General features: G+C 35.2%; 1 protein-coding gene across 3 annotated transcripts in view; it reads right to left on the reverse strand.

Moving 5' to 3' along the window:
• Positions 1 to 4,402: 4,402 nt before the first annotated feature.
• C2H10orf71 (chromosome 2 C10orf71 homolog) overlaps positions 4,403 to 20,685 on the reverse strand; it is a 36,498-nt gene continuing 20,215 nt past the window's right edge. For all 3 annotated transcript variants that reach the window (XM_031956278.1, XM_003755182.3, XM_031956277.1), the window contains 2 exons: positions 13,601 to 13,707; positions 4,403 to 10,472 (listed from right to left, as the gene is read on the reverse strand). In XM_031956278.1, the coding sequence (XP_031812138.1) occupies positions 5,930 to 10,342 (4,413 nt within the window). In that variant the 5' untranslated portion in view covers positions 10,343 to 10,472; positions 13,601 to 13,707 and the 3' untranslated portion in view covers positions 4,403 to 5,929. The remainder of the gene's footprint in view (positions 10,473 to 13,600; positions 13,708 to 20,685) is intronic.

Consider the following 20,685-nt stretch of genomic DNA (forward strand, 5'->3'; position numbering starts at 1 on the left):
TTCCCTGAGGTACTGGGGGGGTGGGGGGAAGTGTCCATAAGCCTGTGATAAGGAAGGAGAAGCACTCTCCAAAGCACATATTTAGGTTGGGAGAACATTATGAAGATAAAACTAAGAGTGAGTTGCAGAAATAAAATTGGAGCCTAATTTTAGCCAACATCATATTTAGACAAAAAGTTCACCAGGGTCAAGAAAACCACTCATTGAGTGTCAGAGGGAGAAACAACATGGAATGAAGATTCATCTAATTTGTGCCCTTTATTTAGGGCATAAAAATCTATCATTCAGCCTATGGTATAGCTTTGGTACCCAAACTTGCAATCAATTTAATCTGTATTAAATTTAATCTGTATAGTCTGATAAGTAATATGTTTATATAGTCTGATAAGTAATGTTCTATGTTCTTAAAAATATTTTTAAAATAAAATCTCTTTATACCTAAATCATATAGAAGAAGCTATTTGCATTTAGAGAAAGAACTGATAAGTAGAAGTATGTACATAATGATTTTACATGCATACACATACATATATATTTATATATACATTTACACACATATATTTGTATGTATTAGTAGCCATATCTGGGATAGGGGAGAGAAGGGAATTAAAAGGCAAAAAAATAAAATTACATGATAATTTTAATACATATTTAAGAGGAATTTAAAAGGAATTATAGTTTCATGTGTAATCATATGCACATATTTTGAAAATTAAAAGCTTTATATTAAAAAAGAATAGTATGGCTGTGACCATAGGTATGTCATTTAATCTTTCAGTCCTCCCCAATGACTTGACAATAATTTATAGTCAATATAGGTTGCTGATTTGATTCTGCAGAGGAAGTTCTCATATGGGGAATTTTTCATGTTGAAGCAATCATGGGCCTGGAATCTTCTGCCTCCAAAGTACTCTCCATAATCATTGATGGGAATGAGATTTTGTAAACATACATTGGAACTCCAATATCACAATGATGGCTCTGTCCTTGAATTTCTGTCACTTTATAAAAGCCTAAAAAGAATGATAAATCTTAAACTGCTTAATATGATATAAAATACCCTAGAAATCTTATAAATTTTAAAATGGTTGAAGGGGTACAATTTGACTTTTTTTTCTAAAATGGCTCACAATTAAGAATTTTAGCGATATTCACTTTTCTGATCAAATGCACCAAATGCTTTATTTTCTTGGGTAAAAATACAACAAAAGTTTCTTTGGTCCTAGTATTTGAATATTGTCATTGGATATGTACAGATGTAAATATATATATATATATATATATATATATATATATATATAAGTTCTGCATATGTACATATAAAAGTTTATATGTGTACATGTATGTATAGATGTATATATATATATATATATATATGTATTGCTATATAAACCCAATTTAGAATTATTAATTTGAAGTTTTTGCACCAAACTATGAAAGTCATTTGAAGCAACTTAGCTGATATCTATTGGCCTTGAGTGAAGAGACCTTAGTTCCATTCTTAACTCTTTTATTGAGTTGTAACTCAGTGAAGAGCTGCCTTTTCTCTATCTTATTGAGATGTGAGGAAGGATAACATTTTGTCTTATAACCACTTAGACCTCCAAAAAGGAAAGGAAACTATAAGAACAAGTTATCTTTGGTTAAATACCATGAGTATTTCTATGTCTACATGGGTAAAATGAAAGTTATAGTTTAGCATTTATTTGGTAAAACTGATAACTGATAACCATATCTTCCGAATAATTCATGCTTTGAGCTTCTCTGATTCCTGACCATTGTTTCCCCCTTGAAATAAAAATTATTAAGATGATTTCTCTATGTCTTTTACTCTATATAGATGTTGATGAAATATAAAATAAATCAAGGAATCATAAAATTTCAGAATCCTATAATTAGATGTCTCAGAGGCCATCTTGTCTAACTTAGATCCAAACATCTCCTCTACTACAGAGGTGACAAATAGTCATCCGGCATTTGCTTGAAAATATCTCATAAAGGCATAACTAGGTTATGTAGTAGATAGAGCACTTGCCCTAGAATCAAGAGAACCTGAGTTCAGATTCAATCTCAGACACTTATAAGTTGTATTTTCCTGGGCAAGCCATTTAATCCTAATTGCTTTAAAAAAGAAAAAAAAAGAAAATATTTAATAATGGGAAACCTAATATTTTTTAACTCATTCAATATAGAGATAACTCCATTATTTTGTTCTAGACAGAAAGAGTACTATATACTTTATTGGGAGGGGACAGTCATTCCTTCTGAAAATTTATTTTATTGGGAGGCAGTTCAAATTCTGGCTAATTGCAGATAAGACAGAAAAATCATTTTGAACTTCAGTTTCCTCATCTATCAAATGAAGGACACTGGGCTATATGATATTTAAGTTCCTTTCTATCTCTAAATCTATGATTCTTTAATTATTTCATAAACATGCAAGGCCTATTAGAAGTCAATTTGGAAGATTATAATAAAAATTTGTAACATGATGCTAAGTTAAATGAGATCACAGGCTTTTAGGACTGGAGGAGAAATTCTATGATGTTCAGCCTAATCCCTCCATTTTGTAGATGAAGAAACAGATGCACCAAGAGATGAAATAAATTATTCAAGACTGCAACTAACAAGTGACAGATAATTGGATTTAGATGTTGGTCTTCTATACCCAAACCAAGTGCATTTCCTACCATTCTGTGCTGCCTCCCAATGGAAGCCAACTCAATGACAATGGCCTGTTTTACTGATTTGCTACAAATTGTTGCATTATGATCCTTTAGGAATGGCCATCCACTAATTTATGAATTAAGGAAGCAACAACATTATGACTTGGCACTAGGAGAGCCAGCTTTGTTGGGCTGGTAGACTTTCTGTATGTACCTTACAGAGATTCCTGCCAAACACAATTTATAAGCAAGGATAAAAAAATTGGGTTTTGGCTTATTCCTATAATCAGTGCTCTGAGGGAGACTGGGGCCCTTTAGCTCAAGAGAAAACTGCATTTAAGTCCTTCAGTGGTTTTTCAAGCATCTTGGGTATGAATGAATGCATATATAATATATATATATATCCATATTTCAAGGATATAATGATATTAGCATAGAAGGTTCTTCCACAATGTAGATTACTGTTCCATATTGTAGTAGACAGGGGCCAATGTGGTGGGCCTCTGAGAGTGGGAAGGGAGGAACTCGGGTGTTTAAAATGAGGTAAACTAGTCTAGATCAAAAACAGAGGAGATCAAAACTTTTCTGCCAATCAATAGTGGGATTAGGTCTACTTGAATTTCTACCCTAGGCCAGATAGCAAGACCTAGTCTCAAAAAGATTAAAATAAAAAGCAAATTTAGTTCAAATAGTGTCTTTAGATATGGATACTATTCTCAATTGTAGAATAAAGTCTGTCAAATCATCTCACTGCCATTTCTCATTTAATGTGGCTTTTTGTGTACTTCTATATGTTTAGGGAAAAACAATCCAATCAACCAAAACTTTACTTCACAGAAGACTTAAGTTCAAACTGAGATTAGGGGAACTAATTTCAATGAAGGAATTTATTTGTAGTAAGTTTATTGTAATTAAATTACAATAATGTGATTATGTGTGTGTATATAATTTTTAAAAAATCTATATTTAGATCTAACTTTTAGAAACATATCTGTTGCTTGGGATTGCTGTGGAAGATTCTGAGTCATCTAGAATACTTGGGAAAAGATTCTGTTAAGATTTGTGAGATCTTAAGGATTCTTGCTACAAATTTTTATTAGTGCACTGTTATTTGCGTCTTTTTTATTTCCTATTTCCATGTAGGCAGACAATGACTTTACCAAATAGATAGAAATATCTTCTTCTTGTTTCAGAATCTTAGTTCCAAATAAGCCAGGAAAGCATCTTCTGGGTGAATGCTGCCTGCCTGAGTCACTTTAAGTTAAATAAATAGTATGGTCTTGATATTATTTGTTCATTTGTTCCACACTACATGGAATTCAACCTGAGATGTTTGGGATTGGAAATAATCTGGGAAACTGTGGGTGAGTTCTTTGTCTGCATGAAATTGGGGCTGCTGGGTTGCAAACAAAATACAGAATTTATTTACTATTTTTTGTTTTATAAACTACAGCAGAGTAATCACAAAAATTTCATTTTTGTTTTAGTTTTTGTCTTTTTTTGGGGGGTAGGGGGTGGGGAGAGAGTTCTGTGCTTGGAAGAAAGAAAAGGAAGTAAGGTTCTTCATATCCATAGAATTTTCTATGCGTATATATTTTTACTCACAAATCCTAACTGCCCTTAAAGATACAGGTGTTTGAACCACAATCTCTATCTCTTTCCAATCTCTCTCTCTCTCTCTCTCTCTCTCTCTCTCTCTCTCTCTCCCCTTTCATTCTTTCATCTCTTTCTCTCATTCTCTTTCTTCTTTTCTCTCTCTTTCATTCTCTTTTCTCTATCTCATTTTCTCTCTATCTTTCATTCTTTCTCTCTTTCTTTCCTGTCTCCTCCTAAATCTCAGGGACCCAGTTTTACTCAAGCAAAATAGGAATTTGTTGGGAAATCACTGTACAACCAACAGCAAGTATCTCAGCAAGCAGTTCTGCCTTGCTAAGCAGTCCAGTGGTTCTGACCTTAATCAAAGCTTGGGAAATAAATGAACAGACCTGTGGTAAGAGGTGGACCTGAGATGTTTCAAAGCTGAACCGCTCAAGGATCATTGTACCATGCACAGCATGGAATTCTATTTGTATGGCCACATGGAATTTTCATGGGGCCATATTTATGTAGTAGACTCATATCTTGAGCCAAAGGACAATGAGAATTATTATCAAGTGATTATGAGTATCAGAAGAACAGGATATCCATAGCCCTAAAACAGCAGGAGCAGCCATAGATAGCTGCTTTATTTCATCACTGTTCTCAATAAATGACACCAGACCAAAGATAAGAGTAGCATCTATCAACTGTTTTTGTCCCATTTTAAAAAAAGCTATTTTTTAAAACTCAGAGGATGAACTGTAGGAGAATGTTTCATTATATAAACAACACTTTTTTTTTACCGAAATAAATGATTAAACTGTCCTTAATTTCAAGTCTTTAGTCAAGAGTTTTCCAGCTTCATGGAATTCAACCTGAGATGCTTGAGACTGGAAATAATATGGGAAACTGTGGGTGAGTGCTTTGTCTGCATGAAATTGGGGCTGCTGGGTTGCAAACAAAATAGAGAATTTATTTACTATTTTTTTTAATATTATAAACCACAGCAGAGTAATCACAAAGTTTCATTTTTTTGGTTTTGTCTTTTTTTGGAGGGGTGGGGGTGGGGAGAGAGTGTGATACATATATGATTGATTGAAATTTAAGGAATACTCTCAACCAAACCCACTTGGGAGTGTCTACATGACATCCCTGGGCAGAGTTGGAAGTCTCCTCACTTTTAGCAAAGGGAGAGATAAGAGAGGATATCTAAACAGAAATTCTCCAAATGGAGTATCAGATCTCCCTCTTGGTGACTTCAACCCTGAATGAGAGGATTTCTTGTTGATGAATCCTCTCTGTTGGCATTTAGCAGCAGTAGCAGCAGTGGGGATGGCAGCAGGATGGTAAATGGGGGAGGATGAGGGAAGGAGAGAAAAAGTGGTGGGGGTTGTTTCATGCAATTACTATCCTTCTCACAGACTGAACATTTGCCATTCATCTAAACAGTAATAAACTTTTTGAGAGTTGGGAGGGTAACCCAACTTGGGGAGGACAGAATCATTCAATTTGGGTTGTTCTTAAAAATTCCAGGGTTAAATTTTGCAATAAATGTCATTTTCAAATAAGTATATTCAAGGAAATACCTGAATATTTATAAAATTATTCTGGGAGAGGAGTGTGTTTTATTTTTTTTGGGGGGGGAGGGTGAGAGAAGTGGAGAGAATTGCTAATAATTTTAATTTTCAAGAGATCCCTTCTGAAGCAAAGTCCTCTAAGTCATCCATGGAAATAATGTCCAAATTTTGAGCTTCACTCATGTCCTTTTCTAAGCTCTGTGGAGCTTCTTCTGGGCGACGATTTGGAGCATTATGTACAGGCTCAGTATATGACTGAGGACTTGGGTGTTGGGTATCTCTGAAACTCTGGAGCCAGTGGTCAGCTGATTCCCTGGCTTGAGGCTCTTGCTTTAGAAAAGTGGGTGCTGAGAGTTGTGAAGAGGACCTCAGAGGTGTTAAGGAAGTCACTGGTAGAGGGTGGAGGCCAGGATACACCAAATAAGGAGAATTTAAAATTTCCGAAGAGGGCATTTCCGGGGAGCCTCTTTCAGAAGAAGGGATTGATACTTTGACATACTTGCCTGTCTCTGGGTCATAGAATGTCTTGATTCGCACCTGGAGTGGTAGATCAAACACAAAGTACTCTCCAGAGTGAGGATCCTGGAGGACTTTTTTCTGAGTGGCAGGGTGGGAGGACATAGGGATTACTGACTGAGCACCACTGGGCCTCCTCCTAATAGACTCAGAGAGGGTAGCCACTGAGTGCCGATGGACAGGAGGTGGAAGGGAACGGACTCTGGGGAAGTTGGATCGTGCAGTCTCTGCAGGGGATATAGGTCTTTTCCAAATCACATCGGCATCCTCCATCTGTGGATTTTCCTCCTGGATTTCAGACAATTTCTCTTGCTGCAGGTCCATCTTTTTCCTTTTGCTTGCCAATTTCTTTGCTCGTCTTAGAGCTTTTTCAGTTTTTGGTGGGACTGCTGGTGGTTTGTTCATTGGCTTTTCCATATGAATGGTGGACAGGGGTAGCTCATAAGGAGCTGTCCAGCTGCTAGTCTCCTCCAACAATGCATCTCGTCTAGACAAAGCCATGATTTCTTCAGCAGATGAATCAAATTGGGTGTTATCTCCTGTATTTGGTACCAGAGCATGTGTAATGTCTTCCCTTGCTGTTTTGGTGCTGGCTCTTTTCTCTGATCCTAAGCTAGTTATGCTAGAACATGTGCTGGGCAAGGGACTTATTATGGTTGAGTTTGACAAATCCCCCTGTGATGTACCTGAGTCTGGAGTACCTTGTAGAGCATCATCCAATATGGTGCTGGCAGCAGGGGAATAAACACTGCCGTCTATTATGGAGCTGGCTATCGGTGAGTTCATCATCTCACTGGGAACTATATTTTTCACCAAAGACCCTTCCCTGGGAGTGGACAGTAAGCGGTTTCTAGAGCAATGAATTTTCTCTTCTGAATGGGCTCCACCTAATTGGTTTGCTGGTGAATGATCTCCAGAATCTTCATTTGGCAAAATGATGGTAGGTTTGACTCTGAAGGAAATAGGTTTCTGTTTATTCTTGTAATCATTTTCAAGGTCATTTCCCACAATTTTATTTGATAAATTTCGAGTAGGCCTGACATTATCACTATTTTTTATACATGGGAAGAATGAGGAGTTGCTGTCATGTTCTAAAAGAGTAGCTTCTGACATTGGCTGGACATTTTCCATCTTTACTGATCCAAAAACCTGTCCACTATCACTTATGCTCCTGTAGGGTTTTTTGTAGGCACTAGATTGACTGCTTGATGTTGGGGCATGACTAGTTTTTTGAGCATTTGGTATATCTTGTGATTCCAGCTGGTAAAGGTGAGTGTTCTCACCACGTTCTGTCAATCTGCTCTCTACTTCTTTCTGGCTATTGCTAAGAACATTTTCTGAAGATGAAGTCCTCAGTAGGGGCAATATGATAGGCTTAATCACTGGAGATGATTTAAAGGTATTGTTTTTGATTGTAAACATAATATGCTTGTTTGAATTTGGGGAAGGGGATAATGGAGGATCCTTGCTATCAGGAAGAGAAATATTCTCATTTTCTTCTAACCAAGTATCTCTGCAATCAGCTTCTTCCTTTGACTCCATCATTACTCTATTTCTAGACATGCTTTCACCTTCTCTCTGAGACATTTCCTCTTTGGTACTGTCTTCAACACTAACAAAGCCATTACTTAAAGCATAGTATTGTAAATCATCCTTTCTTAGATCCTTTTCTTTCTTTTCGATTTTCTGACTTCCCTCTAGGCTCCCACTACTTTTTCTGTCTTCCCTTTGGCTTTCTGTAAACCATATTTTCTGCTGATCTTCAAATGAGGCAAAAGATTGGTCTGAAGAACTAGTGCTTATTTTGGCCTTGCTTTTGAGGTTTGGCATGAAATCAGATTGGGTATCACTATAGAACACATCTTCTTCCTCAGGGGAAAGTGGACCTGGTGAGATTTTCTGGTTGATATTTGCATTCTGTGATCCTGCATCTCTCTCATGGTCAGTCTCTTGGGAAATGGATCTTGGTAATCCATTTTCAAGGTGATGAATACTCAGTTTCTCTTCAACTTTTCCTTCTGTTAGATCTCTGCTGCAAAGTTTCAAGGAGAGGCGAGGCTTACTTTTCTTTAAATTATGTTCATTTATTTGGTGATGATACTTCTGAGAGTCTACATTGTTGTTCTTAGGATTTTTGATGACCAAGTCATCATTCTTGAAAGTATTATGTTCTGAAGGCTCCCCATTGACATAGAAGGAAGGTTCTTCTATAGTCTGAGGTGAGCTAAGAGTTAGGTAATTATCTGTGAAGTCTCCATTAATATCTCCTTTATGGTCCTTCTCCTTGGTATTGGCATAGGGTTGGTGGTTCAGTTTATCCTTGGTTGACATGTGGGGGAGAATTTCTTCAGATCCATTGGACAGAAAAGTGCCATTGCTTATACTTTCTTGCTTTCCATGATCCCTAGCTTTTGTTTTTTCATCATGACTTTTTAGGAGGGGGGAGGCACTATAAGTACTCTTGACTCGTTTTCGGACATCTTTGAGATTGAATAACAAACTAGGCACTTTTGACTTATAACTCTCTCGAGATTGATATTCATTAAGTCCCTCCTGTTCATTTGATCCCATTGAATTTTCTGAGGGAGGAAGTGTTGCCAACTCTGTCTGATTTTCTAATGAGTCTAGAACATGCTTTGTTGGTATGACAGGTGTCAAAAGCTTACTGATGTTAAAAGGAGGATCGTAGCATTCATTTGAGTTTACTTGTTGTTCTATGATATCACTTTCAGGAAACTCTTCTGTAGGATCTGGTTTTTTATACAAAGGTGGGCCTTTCCCATTGGTTTTCTTTTCATCTGAAGGCTCATGTGTTCTCTCTTTTCCTCCTTTGTTAATTTTTGATCTTCTCCACGGAGCTCGTGAAGTTTCCAACTGAACCTTGGTCTCTGAACTGGGAGCCTTCTCCTCCATGGTAAAGCTTTGGGATTCAGGAGCTGATTGAACATTAGACATTTGAGATAGAGAAGTGGATGGAGTCCCTGCCACCAGAGTTTTCTCTTCTGGCTTCACATGTACGCTGGTGCGGTTGGGTGAGGTTTCCTGTCTGCTTGGGTAGAGCTCTTTTGGTGGTAGGTTTTCCTCATAGTTTGAAGGTACTTTGGTTTCTGGCATCAGTTCATCAGCTTCCTTCCTTTCAAACAATTTCTTGTGATGTGCATTCCATGACTCAAAAGCACTGTTTTCACTATGAAGAAAATTTCCTTTGCTTGCCCTTTCATTAGCTTTTCCAGTCTTACTCTTTGTTGCCTTTATTGGTGGAACATTAGAAGCACCCACAGGGGCTGTTTGAAAACCATCAGTACTACATGTTAAGTCATTCGTACTTGGTGAATTTGGTGTCCCCTGTCTGCCACCAGACCAACTGGTATTTTGATATGTGTTGGAAATTTCAGCAGGTACCTTCCTGACCGTTAAAAAAGCTGAATCCATGCAGAAATTCACACCAACTCCTGGGAGAGGTACACATTTCAGAGGATTTTTTAAAGTAGGCTGTTTGCTGGTGGGAGGCAGACTATCAGAACCTGGATTTTCTGTCCTATCAAAAGATTTAATTAATGAAGACACTTTGGAGACAGGTTTACCACTCCTCATACCAGAAACTGGGATCTCCAGTTTTCTGCGTGTGGTAACTGGTGGTGGTGAATTGCTTTTGGGGTATCTTTCCTCTCCTTGGACATACTTGGGCAGTTGTTGGAATGTAGATGCCCAACCTGCATGTTCATTCCCATGTACTTGTATCCTGTTGCAGAGATTACTTTTCTTGATGGCATGGCTTCCTGTTCCCTGTTGAAAGCTACCAAAAAACTGCTGGGCAAAATCTGGTGAAATGACAAGATTGGAGTCATTGAAGGATGTGTCCTCTGAAATGCACAAACTTCTAAAAGCCCGGTCTGTGAGATTGCTGACTTCTCTGTCTGCATCATCCAAGACACTCCCAATGCTTGAAGAGTCACTGAGTCCATCTGTGTACTTTTTACTTCCTTGCATTGTCTGGACAGGCATGAAGAGGATCCACAAAATTAAATTTTTTTTCTATAAAATTGATTTCTGCTCAATTTTTTTTACCCAATCTTCTTCCAAAATGTGTTCATTCAGTTCAACCAATGCAACCACAAAATGGGACTTATTTTTCCTGTAAAAAAGAATTAGCAGGGGTATGAATATAATAGTATATAAATAAATCAGTAAGAAAATCACAAGTCACTACAGATGGTGACAATCGACATTTATACAAATACTTTGTTTTTTTAAGTAAAATTTTTATTTTCAAAACATATAAATTGATAATTTTTGACACTAATCCTTGAAAATCCTTGTGTTCCCCAAATTTCCCCCTTCCCCTCACACCCTCCCCAAAATGGCAGATAATCCAATATATGTGTACATATTTATACAATTATCACGCTGAGCAAGAAAAATCAGATCAAAAAGAAAAAAATGAGAATGAAAACAAAATGCAAGCAAACAACAAAAAGAGTGAAAATGCTAAAACACTTTAAGTTTTGCAAAGAGCTTTGCAATCTTTAGCTCATTTCATCCCAGCAATAATCTTATAATCATTACCCACATTTCACAAAGGAAGAAGAGAAGCATCAGAGAGATTAAGTTGGAGAAGAAATGTGAAATAATGGATAGAGTTCTCTGATAGAGACTCAGGAAAACTTGGCTTCAAATACTTGTAGTATGACCAAGGGCAAATCACTTAATACCAGTGAAATACAGTTTCTCCATTTAAAAAATGGTGATAATAATACATGAAGTATTTATTTCATGAATTGTTGTTGTGAAACTGAAAGGATTTGATATCTTTAAAGTGCCTTGCAAATTTTTATAGAATCCTAAATGAATATTAGTTGTTAGTAAGGTACTGGGCTCACCATTGTATAGCTACTAAGATGCTATTCATCTTATTATTCAAATACATATTCAAGCACAAGTCTTTGTTGATTCCAAATCTGGTACTCTTTATATCTCTACCTTTTTCACATCCAACCTTATCTGTGATAGCAAACATCAACCTCACTGAATGGACAACATAATATTGATATAGGTATGTTATAACTGTTCATATTAGGAATTCTTTCAATTGTATGTCTCTCATGAAGTTTGGGATAGCTTAAAATTGATGGGGTAATTTGAATTCCTGAAGTGAAAAATATAATAACACCCACCTCAAAGGATTGTTGTGAGGATTAAACATTTGTAAATCACTAAGAACACTAATGTCCTGATACATAGTAGGAATTAAATAAATGCTTGTTCCCTTTCCTTTTTCTGTCTCAGCACACTGGACAACTCTCTAAGATTTTCAGTTTCAGAGAGGGAATTTATTTAGAAGTTGAATGAATCACAGGTATAGTCCCTCCTCCCTGTTTTAGACAAACTGCACTGAAATTGCTGCAAGAAATACAAAAAAATCTATTGGAAATACATCTCATACTACTTTTACTTGAGAACAACTTTATTCTTACATATCTCAAGAAACAAATGGACTCTATCTTTGCATCACAGGCTCATAATCTGTCTACAGATATACATGATTAACTGGTCTGAATGGACATAATGTCAAAAGTTGAGAAGAAAGCCAGGTTTGTAATTAAAGTTCAAATCTTGACCTTGCTATTTACTATCTTGGGGACTTCAGGCAAGTGACAAAACTTCTCTGGGCCTTTGTTTCCTTACATGTAAAATGTTCAGCTTTGACTAAAAGACCTTTAATGATACTTCTAATCTCATATCTATGATCTTATGATTTGTCAGCTGAGTGAAATAGTTTATTCAAATAACTAATTTGTCTAAGTTTCCATTTTGCTCAAAATAAATTGACCAGATATTTATTTGATCTGTTTACCCTGAAAATGGCTCAGTTGTCTTGGTGTAATACAGATCATCTCAATTCCCATTGTAGTTGAAATCAAAAGTTCACTGAGGCACAGCAATAGGTCAAAAGTAAAGTATATTTGATTTGAAGATTTCAAATGAATTTATTAGCTGTTCAATTCAGTTGAGGTCATATTTTCCCATGTCCCCAAAATTATGGACATAGTTTTCACTCTTGATGAAAACATTGCAGATGCCACATAAACCTGACTAATGCTGAGGCTGATGGATCGATAGTATCCTTCACCCACACTTCCATACAGTACCTCCAGGCTCAGAAATTGTCCCTTTTTAAAAAGGCTGTTCAATGTAAAAAAAGAAAGTGAGGAAGTCCAAATCAAATCCAGACAGAACAAACATAGCCTCGATCACTGATACCTTCTTTTGTCCAATGAGGATACCATGTTTTGCGTCTTTATTGAAGGAAATTTAGGTTTCAAGTGTGTATGAGTTGTGGGAAAGAGATTGGATTACACCTTTAAACTCATTGTTCTTTGGCCCTATGGGTAGTTTATCTCTAAACATTCTTGCTTTAATCATCCATGCTTGAAACCTTGGTCTCCATTTATTTTAATTTGGGGCACATGCCTCTCTGTTTATTGACTATAACAATATTCATGATTTTCAAATGGCAATTCATAGTTAGCAATGTGACTATCAATTGCAATGAAAGAGAGAACATTTAGCTTTATCACTGTTATTGTGCATAAGAGGCCCAAAACTCTGGCTCCAGCTATTTCTGGGCTAAATTACACTGATGAAGAAAACAAATTTGCTTCTTTGCAAGGAAACGAAAGCAATGTATGTTTTACCAGCTTAAAGGCCACCAAAGGAAATGATAAGGAGAATCTAATGTTTTTCAAAAGTTGAATCACCTGCCCATACTGAACAAATTAAGTGATTCTTAGTGTTACGGATCTTTGTCAGTAATGTCAATATTACCAATAACTTAATTAAATGAGGCATGATTCCCTTCAAATCAAAGTACTATTTTAGCTTGTTGAAAACAGGATTATTTAGAATTCCATTGTGAATTTAAGCTCCCCAGTGAGATGCCATTTAGGCCCATGTAACTGTTCTAAAATAGTGAAAACATCATGAAGAACTGGATCCATTACTCAAGTATTTCAAGGGCAATCACTTGCTTCAATGAGGAAAAAGGAAAAAAAATACCTTTCCTCCACCTTGTTAATTTTCTTAGTTCTTCATGTCACTAACTTAGAGAAGATCAAGTGTGGCCTAAAAATGGTTATGTCATGAAAGTGACTTCCCTACTTCTCTTTGTAATGAAACAGTAAGAACAACCAGGTACTTGGAATCCTATTCAGAATAATTTTGCACAATAAAAAGCTGTTATCAAAGAGTCCTTAGGAATCTTACCTGTTATGAGTATGAATTCCACAGCATACTTTTCGTGTAATTTTGTCTGGCTCTCTGTGTATTTAGAATTTTTTGGAGTACTTATATTGTGTTTCATTACTGTCCATCTATAAAGAATAAAAAAAAATTCAATGGAATTCAGCTGAGCAGAAGGATATTTTTTTCCTACCATGTATTTAACCTTTAACATTATTTATCATAATTGAGTCTTGCTAAATCCTTATCAAAGGCAGAACCCAAAGAGATATCTTTTCCACACTGAGGATCCATTGAAGGACTTAAATTTGCTTAGCCTGGAGAAAAGAAGACTGTGTCCAGATGTAGAGAGTGAGAAGTGATTTTTGTCTTCAAGTCATATGGAAGAGGATTCCTAGAGATGGAATGGAAGGGACTTGTCCAAGGTAATGCCAATAGTAAAACATCAAAAGTGGAATTTGAACCCAGGTATTTTCTTTCATGTTACACTAATTCCTTGTTCAGATTGGCCTCTAAGAATAGAAAGAGCAGCAATGGATAGATTGCCAAGAAATCAGTTTAATAGTGACTGAAGGAGAAAAACCTTCACAATTAAGAACTATACCAAGGTGGAATGGGCAATTCTGGGAGTAGAAGATTTCCTCTTATGAGAAAGAGATCCTTAAAAAAAACTAGATGTTCGTTTGCTGGGAAAATGGGAATGAGGATTCTTGTTTGGGGACTGGATGGTCTCTTAGGTTCCTTTCAATGCTGAAGTTTTGTGATTCCTGACTTCCTTCATTTATTCACAATACAATAATAATTCAAAAGACAGTTTGAGGCATTTTGAATTCTTAATGCGAACAGAGCTTCAAATTAAATCAAAACAATCTCCAATTATTTTAGTGAGCAAAATCTGACCCGAGGCAGTTTCCCCATGTGCATAAGCAATGAAGCTTCTTTTCCAGTTAAAGTTAAGGAAAGTCAATGCAGCCAAACCTGAGTCCACTTATAAAGCAATAGCACAGTATTTAATTTATTGTTGGCAGGAGAATCTAGTAACCACTCTGACAGTAAAGGAACCAAAAAACTGCCCAGGAGACTTTCAGAAGTGTTCAGAATGAAGTGTAAACTAATTAAAATAAACCCACTATGCAAATTCTAAACATAAACCATCAAGGGAATGGCTAGATCTCCAAAGCTTTTTGTGGATGGAAATAACTTGGTAAGAATCTAGCCCAAATTGGTTCTAGATATATGATATGATAATATGAATAATTTTAATAACTTGTATTTGTGGAGCATATTTTACGGAGAATCACAGAGTTTTGTAGATATTAACCCATTACTATAAACCATACCTGCAATCGCACAATCAGGTAGCCAAGGAATAATTTTTGCCACCCCAAGTTTTCTGGCATAAACTGAAGCACACCAAAAGTATATTGTGAGGTGATCACAGATTTCATTGGAAAAATTTTATACACGTACACACATACATACACACACATACAGACATTTATATATACATATATAACCAAGGCACAATTCACTACCTCTAGCATAATGTTGAAAATTCATTTATGGAAAGCATGTTTATTATCTCTAAATCAATTAATGAGGAAGCATTTATTAAGCAGCACCTATTATGTGCTAATCACCTACAGGAAGCCTAATTTCTAAAAAAGAAAACAAAGCCTCCATAGATAAGTATATAAGGAAAATAAATAGATAATGAATGAATATGTAATAAATACAAGATAGTTAGGGAGAAAAGGCATAGCAGTTGTAGAGTTCAGGAAAGGCTTCATGTAAAAGGCTTCATATTTGAATTTTGCTTTGAAGAAGGCTTTGTTGTGCAAAGGGTCCTGGGGGAGAAACAATATTTAGATAAAGCACAGACCCTGACCTCATAGAACTTAATAGTGTGTATATGTATATATGCATGTATATATATGTATGTATGTAGGTATATATGTATATATATACATATATACACACAAACATGCACAAATAATCTGGACATACAATATTACATGGTAAGTTTACTGAGGATTTACATGTGCTTGAAATAATTGGATTGTGCTAGACAAGATCACTTTGGTTAATTCAGAGGTCTTGATCATTCTGAGTTGTGATAGCTCCAAAATGATGAAACAGAAAAAGTAGAAGGTATCAAGCTAAGTCTGAATCACAGTTTACCACCCCTGGGTAATCTTGGGAAAGTAATTTAAGTGCTCTAGCCTTCAGTTTCTCACTTGCAAATTTAAAGGTCTTCCCTCTCTACAACCCTATGATGACATGATCCAGCATTTGTCAGTCAGGCAATAGTTTGTTAGTCAATAAACATTTATTAAGCATTTAGAATGATTTTAGGCACTGTACCAGGAATATAAAGAAGGGAGAAAAGAGAAAAGGGTGCTTCTGCTCTCTAGAAGCACCCAGGAATATAAATAATAAGGAATCACATAATAATAAAGGAAACACATAAAAACAAGTATGTACCAACCAGAAGTATAAAGGATAAATTGGAGATAATCAAAGAAAATCAATGGAAAAAAGGCAATAGAATGGAAAGGGCTTCTTGGAGGAGGTAGGATTTTAGCGGGGCTTTGCAGGAAGATGGAGAAATCAGGAAGGAGAGATGAAGAGAGGAAGAGAGAGATCCATTCATTGGGATGGACTACCTCAAAATGTCCAGTGATCACAACCACATCTCAGCTAAATGACAGAAATACTAGCTTTAAGCTCTCTCCACCCAGATATTCTTCTGCAACCTTAAAATAAACATGTTCCCAAACTATTCCTTCCACTATCTTTGATGAATTGTTAACCCTTATTGATAGCTCAGATGATACCTCCTCCATGAAGTCTATCCTGATCACCTAATTACTTTTCCCCCAAGTCAGTTCCATTAAACATTTACTAAGTGCCTACTGTGTGTTAAATATTGTGCTGAGCACCAGGGATACAAAAAGACCAAAGATAATCCCTGACTCCATGTGGAGTTTACAATCTAACGCCTTCATGTGACACTTTGTTTTGTATCTCTCTCATGCACTTACACAATTTTGTGTAAGTTGTTATCATTGTCTGTCTTCTTCTACTAGACTTAGCTCTGGTAGGGTCCTTAATGTATCTTATGAATCTCCTGTAGCACCTAGCATTATGTTCTGCACATAGCAGGTGCCTGCTAAATGTTTGTGGTTGAATGAAAATATGACGGTTTTTATTTTGTAAAAATAATTAGGGCTTTCACTTTGATTTGGAGCAGAGACCTATTTTCCAGTTTCTATGACAAGTACTACTGGTTCTGAAATTTCATGGGTGTGGAAGGTTACCCAATAAGTGAAAACTCCCTGAAAAATATACTTATTCCTATAGTAATCACACAAAGTTCATTGCATTGAGGCGAATTATATCCTTCATTTAAAATCTCAGCTAATTTCAACTAACTGGAGGAAAGCCTATTTGAATCATTGAAATTACTGGATCATAGATAGAATAATTGGAAAGGAATATAATTTTATCACTTCCAAGAAAATGGCAAGGAGATATCAGAATATTGGTAGAACATGGTACAAAACCAGAATCAGGTTTTAATGAGTAATCAAAATCAAAATCAGGATATAGTTTGGTACAGCTGATGTAATGCTGCTGGGCTTGGATTTAGACATATTTTGGTTAAAATGCTGCCTTTGACTTTTAGTAGCCCTGTGACCTTAGGCAATCTTAACTTCTGTTTGCCTTACTTTTCTCAACTCTAAAATGGGGATAACATTAATCGCTTATTTACAGGGTTGTTATGGGGACCAAATGAGATTTTCAAGAATTTAGCACAATGCTTAGCATATAGTAGGTGCTTTAAAAATGTTTATTCCCTTTCCCCTATCTGTAAAGTGAGGATAATAGCAAGTGCATTATAAGGTTTTTGTGGAAATTTAAATGGGACAACATATAAAAGGTTTTTTGCAAAAGGGAAAAATATGTACATATATAATATAAGTTATGATATTAGCTGACATATAAATATCAGCTATTACCAAATCTTCTTTGAATTACTTGGAAATGAATTTATATTTGTTTCTAGGTCTTTTAAAGGGCTCTTCTTAATAGTTCAATAGTTTTTTCCTATACCATAATATTGGTTACATTATAAATTCATGTCTCTTATTTTTCTATAGAGAAAAAGTGTTACACTCTACCATTTATCAGAATTAGTATAAATTTTATATTGGAAGAGATTAAATAAAAAAAATAATTCATGTTATTGTAGTATTTGAGTATTTACTAAGCATTCTCCTAACCAATAACAAGATTTAGGCACTTCTCTGCACTTCACAGATTTAAATTCGGTGTGGTAAAATGACCACTAAGTGGATGATTCAGGATTTGAATTCCAGACTTCAATCCTCAGACAAGTTGATGATTCTTTCTACCACTCTAGAATTAAAGTTTAGTGTCAAGCTGGAAGAGTCAGCTGGTGATGTGATATTATTTTTGTCCCAAGAACTAATTTGCCTTTACCCTTTGATTCACACAATCCACACAAATCTGATTATCCCATGAGATCTACTTAATGTCAATTTACAACAATGCATTTCTTCCATTAGATAATACTGAAAAGCAGTAGAGAAAAGTGGGTAGAGAGCTGGCCCCTGAATCAGGAAAGTCTGTGTTCAAGACCTGTCTCTGAAACATTCTGGTCAGATGATAATGGGGCAAGTCAATTTACCTCTAAGTGCCCTCAGGTAATGTTCTAAGATTATATATTGAAGATATTGTTTTGCTTTGGTAGAGGAAAAAGCAAGTAACAAAGTCAAAAAATTTTTTTTTGGAGTTTTGCAGCCATTTCAATTTTGAAGTATAATCATTCATTAGTTTAAATAAGACCTTATGCCTTAATTAAAGTTGTAAACACATGGAAATTTTGTTGTTTCTGGGGCCCTGTTAGGACATTGAAGACTGTAAAATTCAAACATATTTGCAAAAATGAAAACATATTGCCATTTATATATCAACACAAATTAAGCCATCCATTATAGAATATTTTAGGCCAAACAATTGTGTTTCTCTTTAATTAGAAAAAGGAGAAGTGCAACAGGATTCAGAAGCATGAAGTTCCTAATTATTCCTCCCGTTGCGGGAATTATCTGTGTTCATTTTTTATGAGTATCCTTGCATACTTCAGTGAATCTGGGATCTCATTTAGGAAGGTATTCCCTCTAACAATGCAGATTATAACCGACCCATGCCTACTCATTCAGGATAACTCTTGTCCTTGTCTTACCATAATCAAACCCAGAGGGGTTCACTATCATGTATATAGATAAAAATGCATAGTTTTATATAAACATACATTTATATCTATATATCTGTACTTAATTGTAGCCTTCTTGGGGGAGGAGAAGAAGGAGGGAAAGAAAAAAATAAAAACTGCATTGCAGAAAACAAAATCTATAAGGAAGCAGAGAAAAGATGGTTAGGTCTGACAACACAATGTGTAGTATTTATTAGTATTTCTTGAAATAGAAATTTATTGCTTTATATTTTGAATTCTCTTATTTCTGCTGTGCATCTGGTAATTTTTTCTTTTTTCTTTTGTATTTAAGTTTTAAATAAATTAATAAAAAGTATCAATTTCTTATCTTTATGCAACAACCAATAAGTTGCCATCCAATTTGAGTAACCAAATCTCATCCCTATTTATGTTCTCCCTATAAATGAAATATGAAATAAGGAAATCATAACTAAATACAAATACACATTAAGAGAAGGAAACCAGAGTTGGTTTCTTCACACACTCAATGACAATCAAAAGCTTACTTTCATGGGATACTTCATCTTTTTATTTTGTAATGCTCACTACAAATATAAATGAATGGACTATTATGAAGATAGCTACTGTTGATAATATCTGTGGCAGAGGATGAAGAAGTAGAGAACTTCATGCAAGCTAATTTGAAGGAACCTCTAAATCAAGTATCCTTATGTGTGTATGTATACATATATACACAATATACTATGTATACTATACTATACATATTATATATTTTTCTTTGTATGTATGTATATATGTACATACATACACACATACTGACATATGGTGACTTCAGTATGAAAATGGAGTATGGGGAAAATGGCAAGAACTTTGTGGGAAAATATAGTTTGAGACCAAGAAATGAGAGGCTGAAGGTCTGTGGACAGTTCAGAAGATTTGTGTTTATATAGTATGAGTTCTTTTTTAAGAAAATATTGAGTATGGTGAGTACTAAAAATCATCACAAAAATTGAAATTAAATATATTTTAGAAAGAAATCATAGAGGTAGCAGAATCATTAGAAGCATGTATCATTAGAGCATCCACTGACTATAATAAAAGTAAAAATGAACACCACATTGAGATAAAGGATCATATGAGATGACAGTTCATGCTTGATAAGTCTCATTTATTGAAATAAATTGTTAATTCAGAAAAATAAAAGTAAGGATCTTTATTCTGTCATCATATCTTAAAGGATATAACTATATCAAAAAAAGTTATCATAGGCTATTTGAATTGGAAACAAGTTCAGCTAGCAGTCTCCTTGTCAATCAGAGATATCATAGACAAGACAACAATGATTTAGATTATAGGAACATTTAAAAAGCAATATGGAGAAGGATGATGGAAAACTATGAACAATATGATATAATATTATAATATGAATAATATAATCATATGAACAATAAGCAGAGAGCTTGATGTGAGATCCACCTAAACTAGATTATTTAGGGAGTATTTATGGGTGAAACTGAAAGAGGACAAAAAACATTCACAAAACTAAACAGAACTCTTGATATGGTAATTTAGTCTTACCTGCAATGATAATGGGACTACATTATTTGGACTCTACCTTCTTGGTGCTTATTATATTATGTGAGGATAGTAGAAATGCACTTAAGAAGAAGGAATGAAACAAACATTTATTAATCACATACTATGGGCTAAATGCTTTACAAATAGTATCTTATTTAATCCTCAAAACAACAGTGAGAGAAGTTAGTACTATTTATCCTTATTTTACATTTGAGGAAACTGTGGCAAACAGAGAGTAAATGTCTTTCTCTGGATCACAGAATTAGTAAGT

This window comes from Sarcophilus harrisii, chromosome 2 (assembly GCF_902635505.1).
Source record: "Sarcophilus harrisii chromosome 2, mSarHar1.11, whole genome shotgun sequence".
Lineage (NCBI taxonomy): Eukaryota > Metazoa > Chordata > Mammalia > Dasyuromorphia > Dasyuridae > Sarcophilus > Sarcophilus harrisii.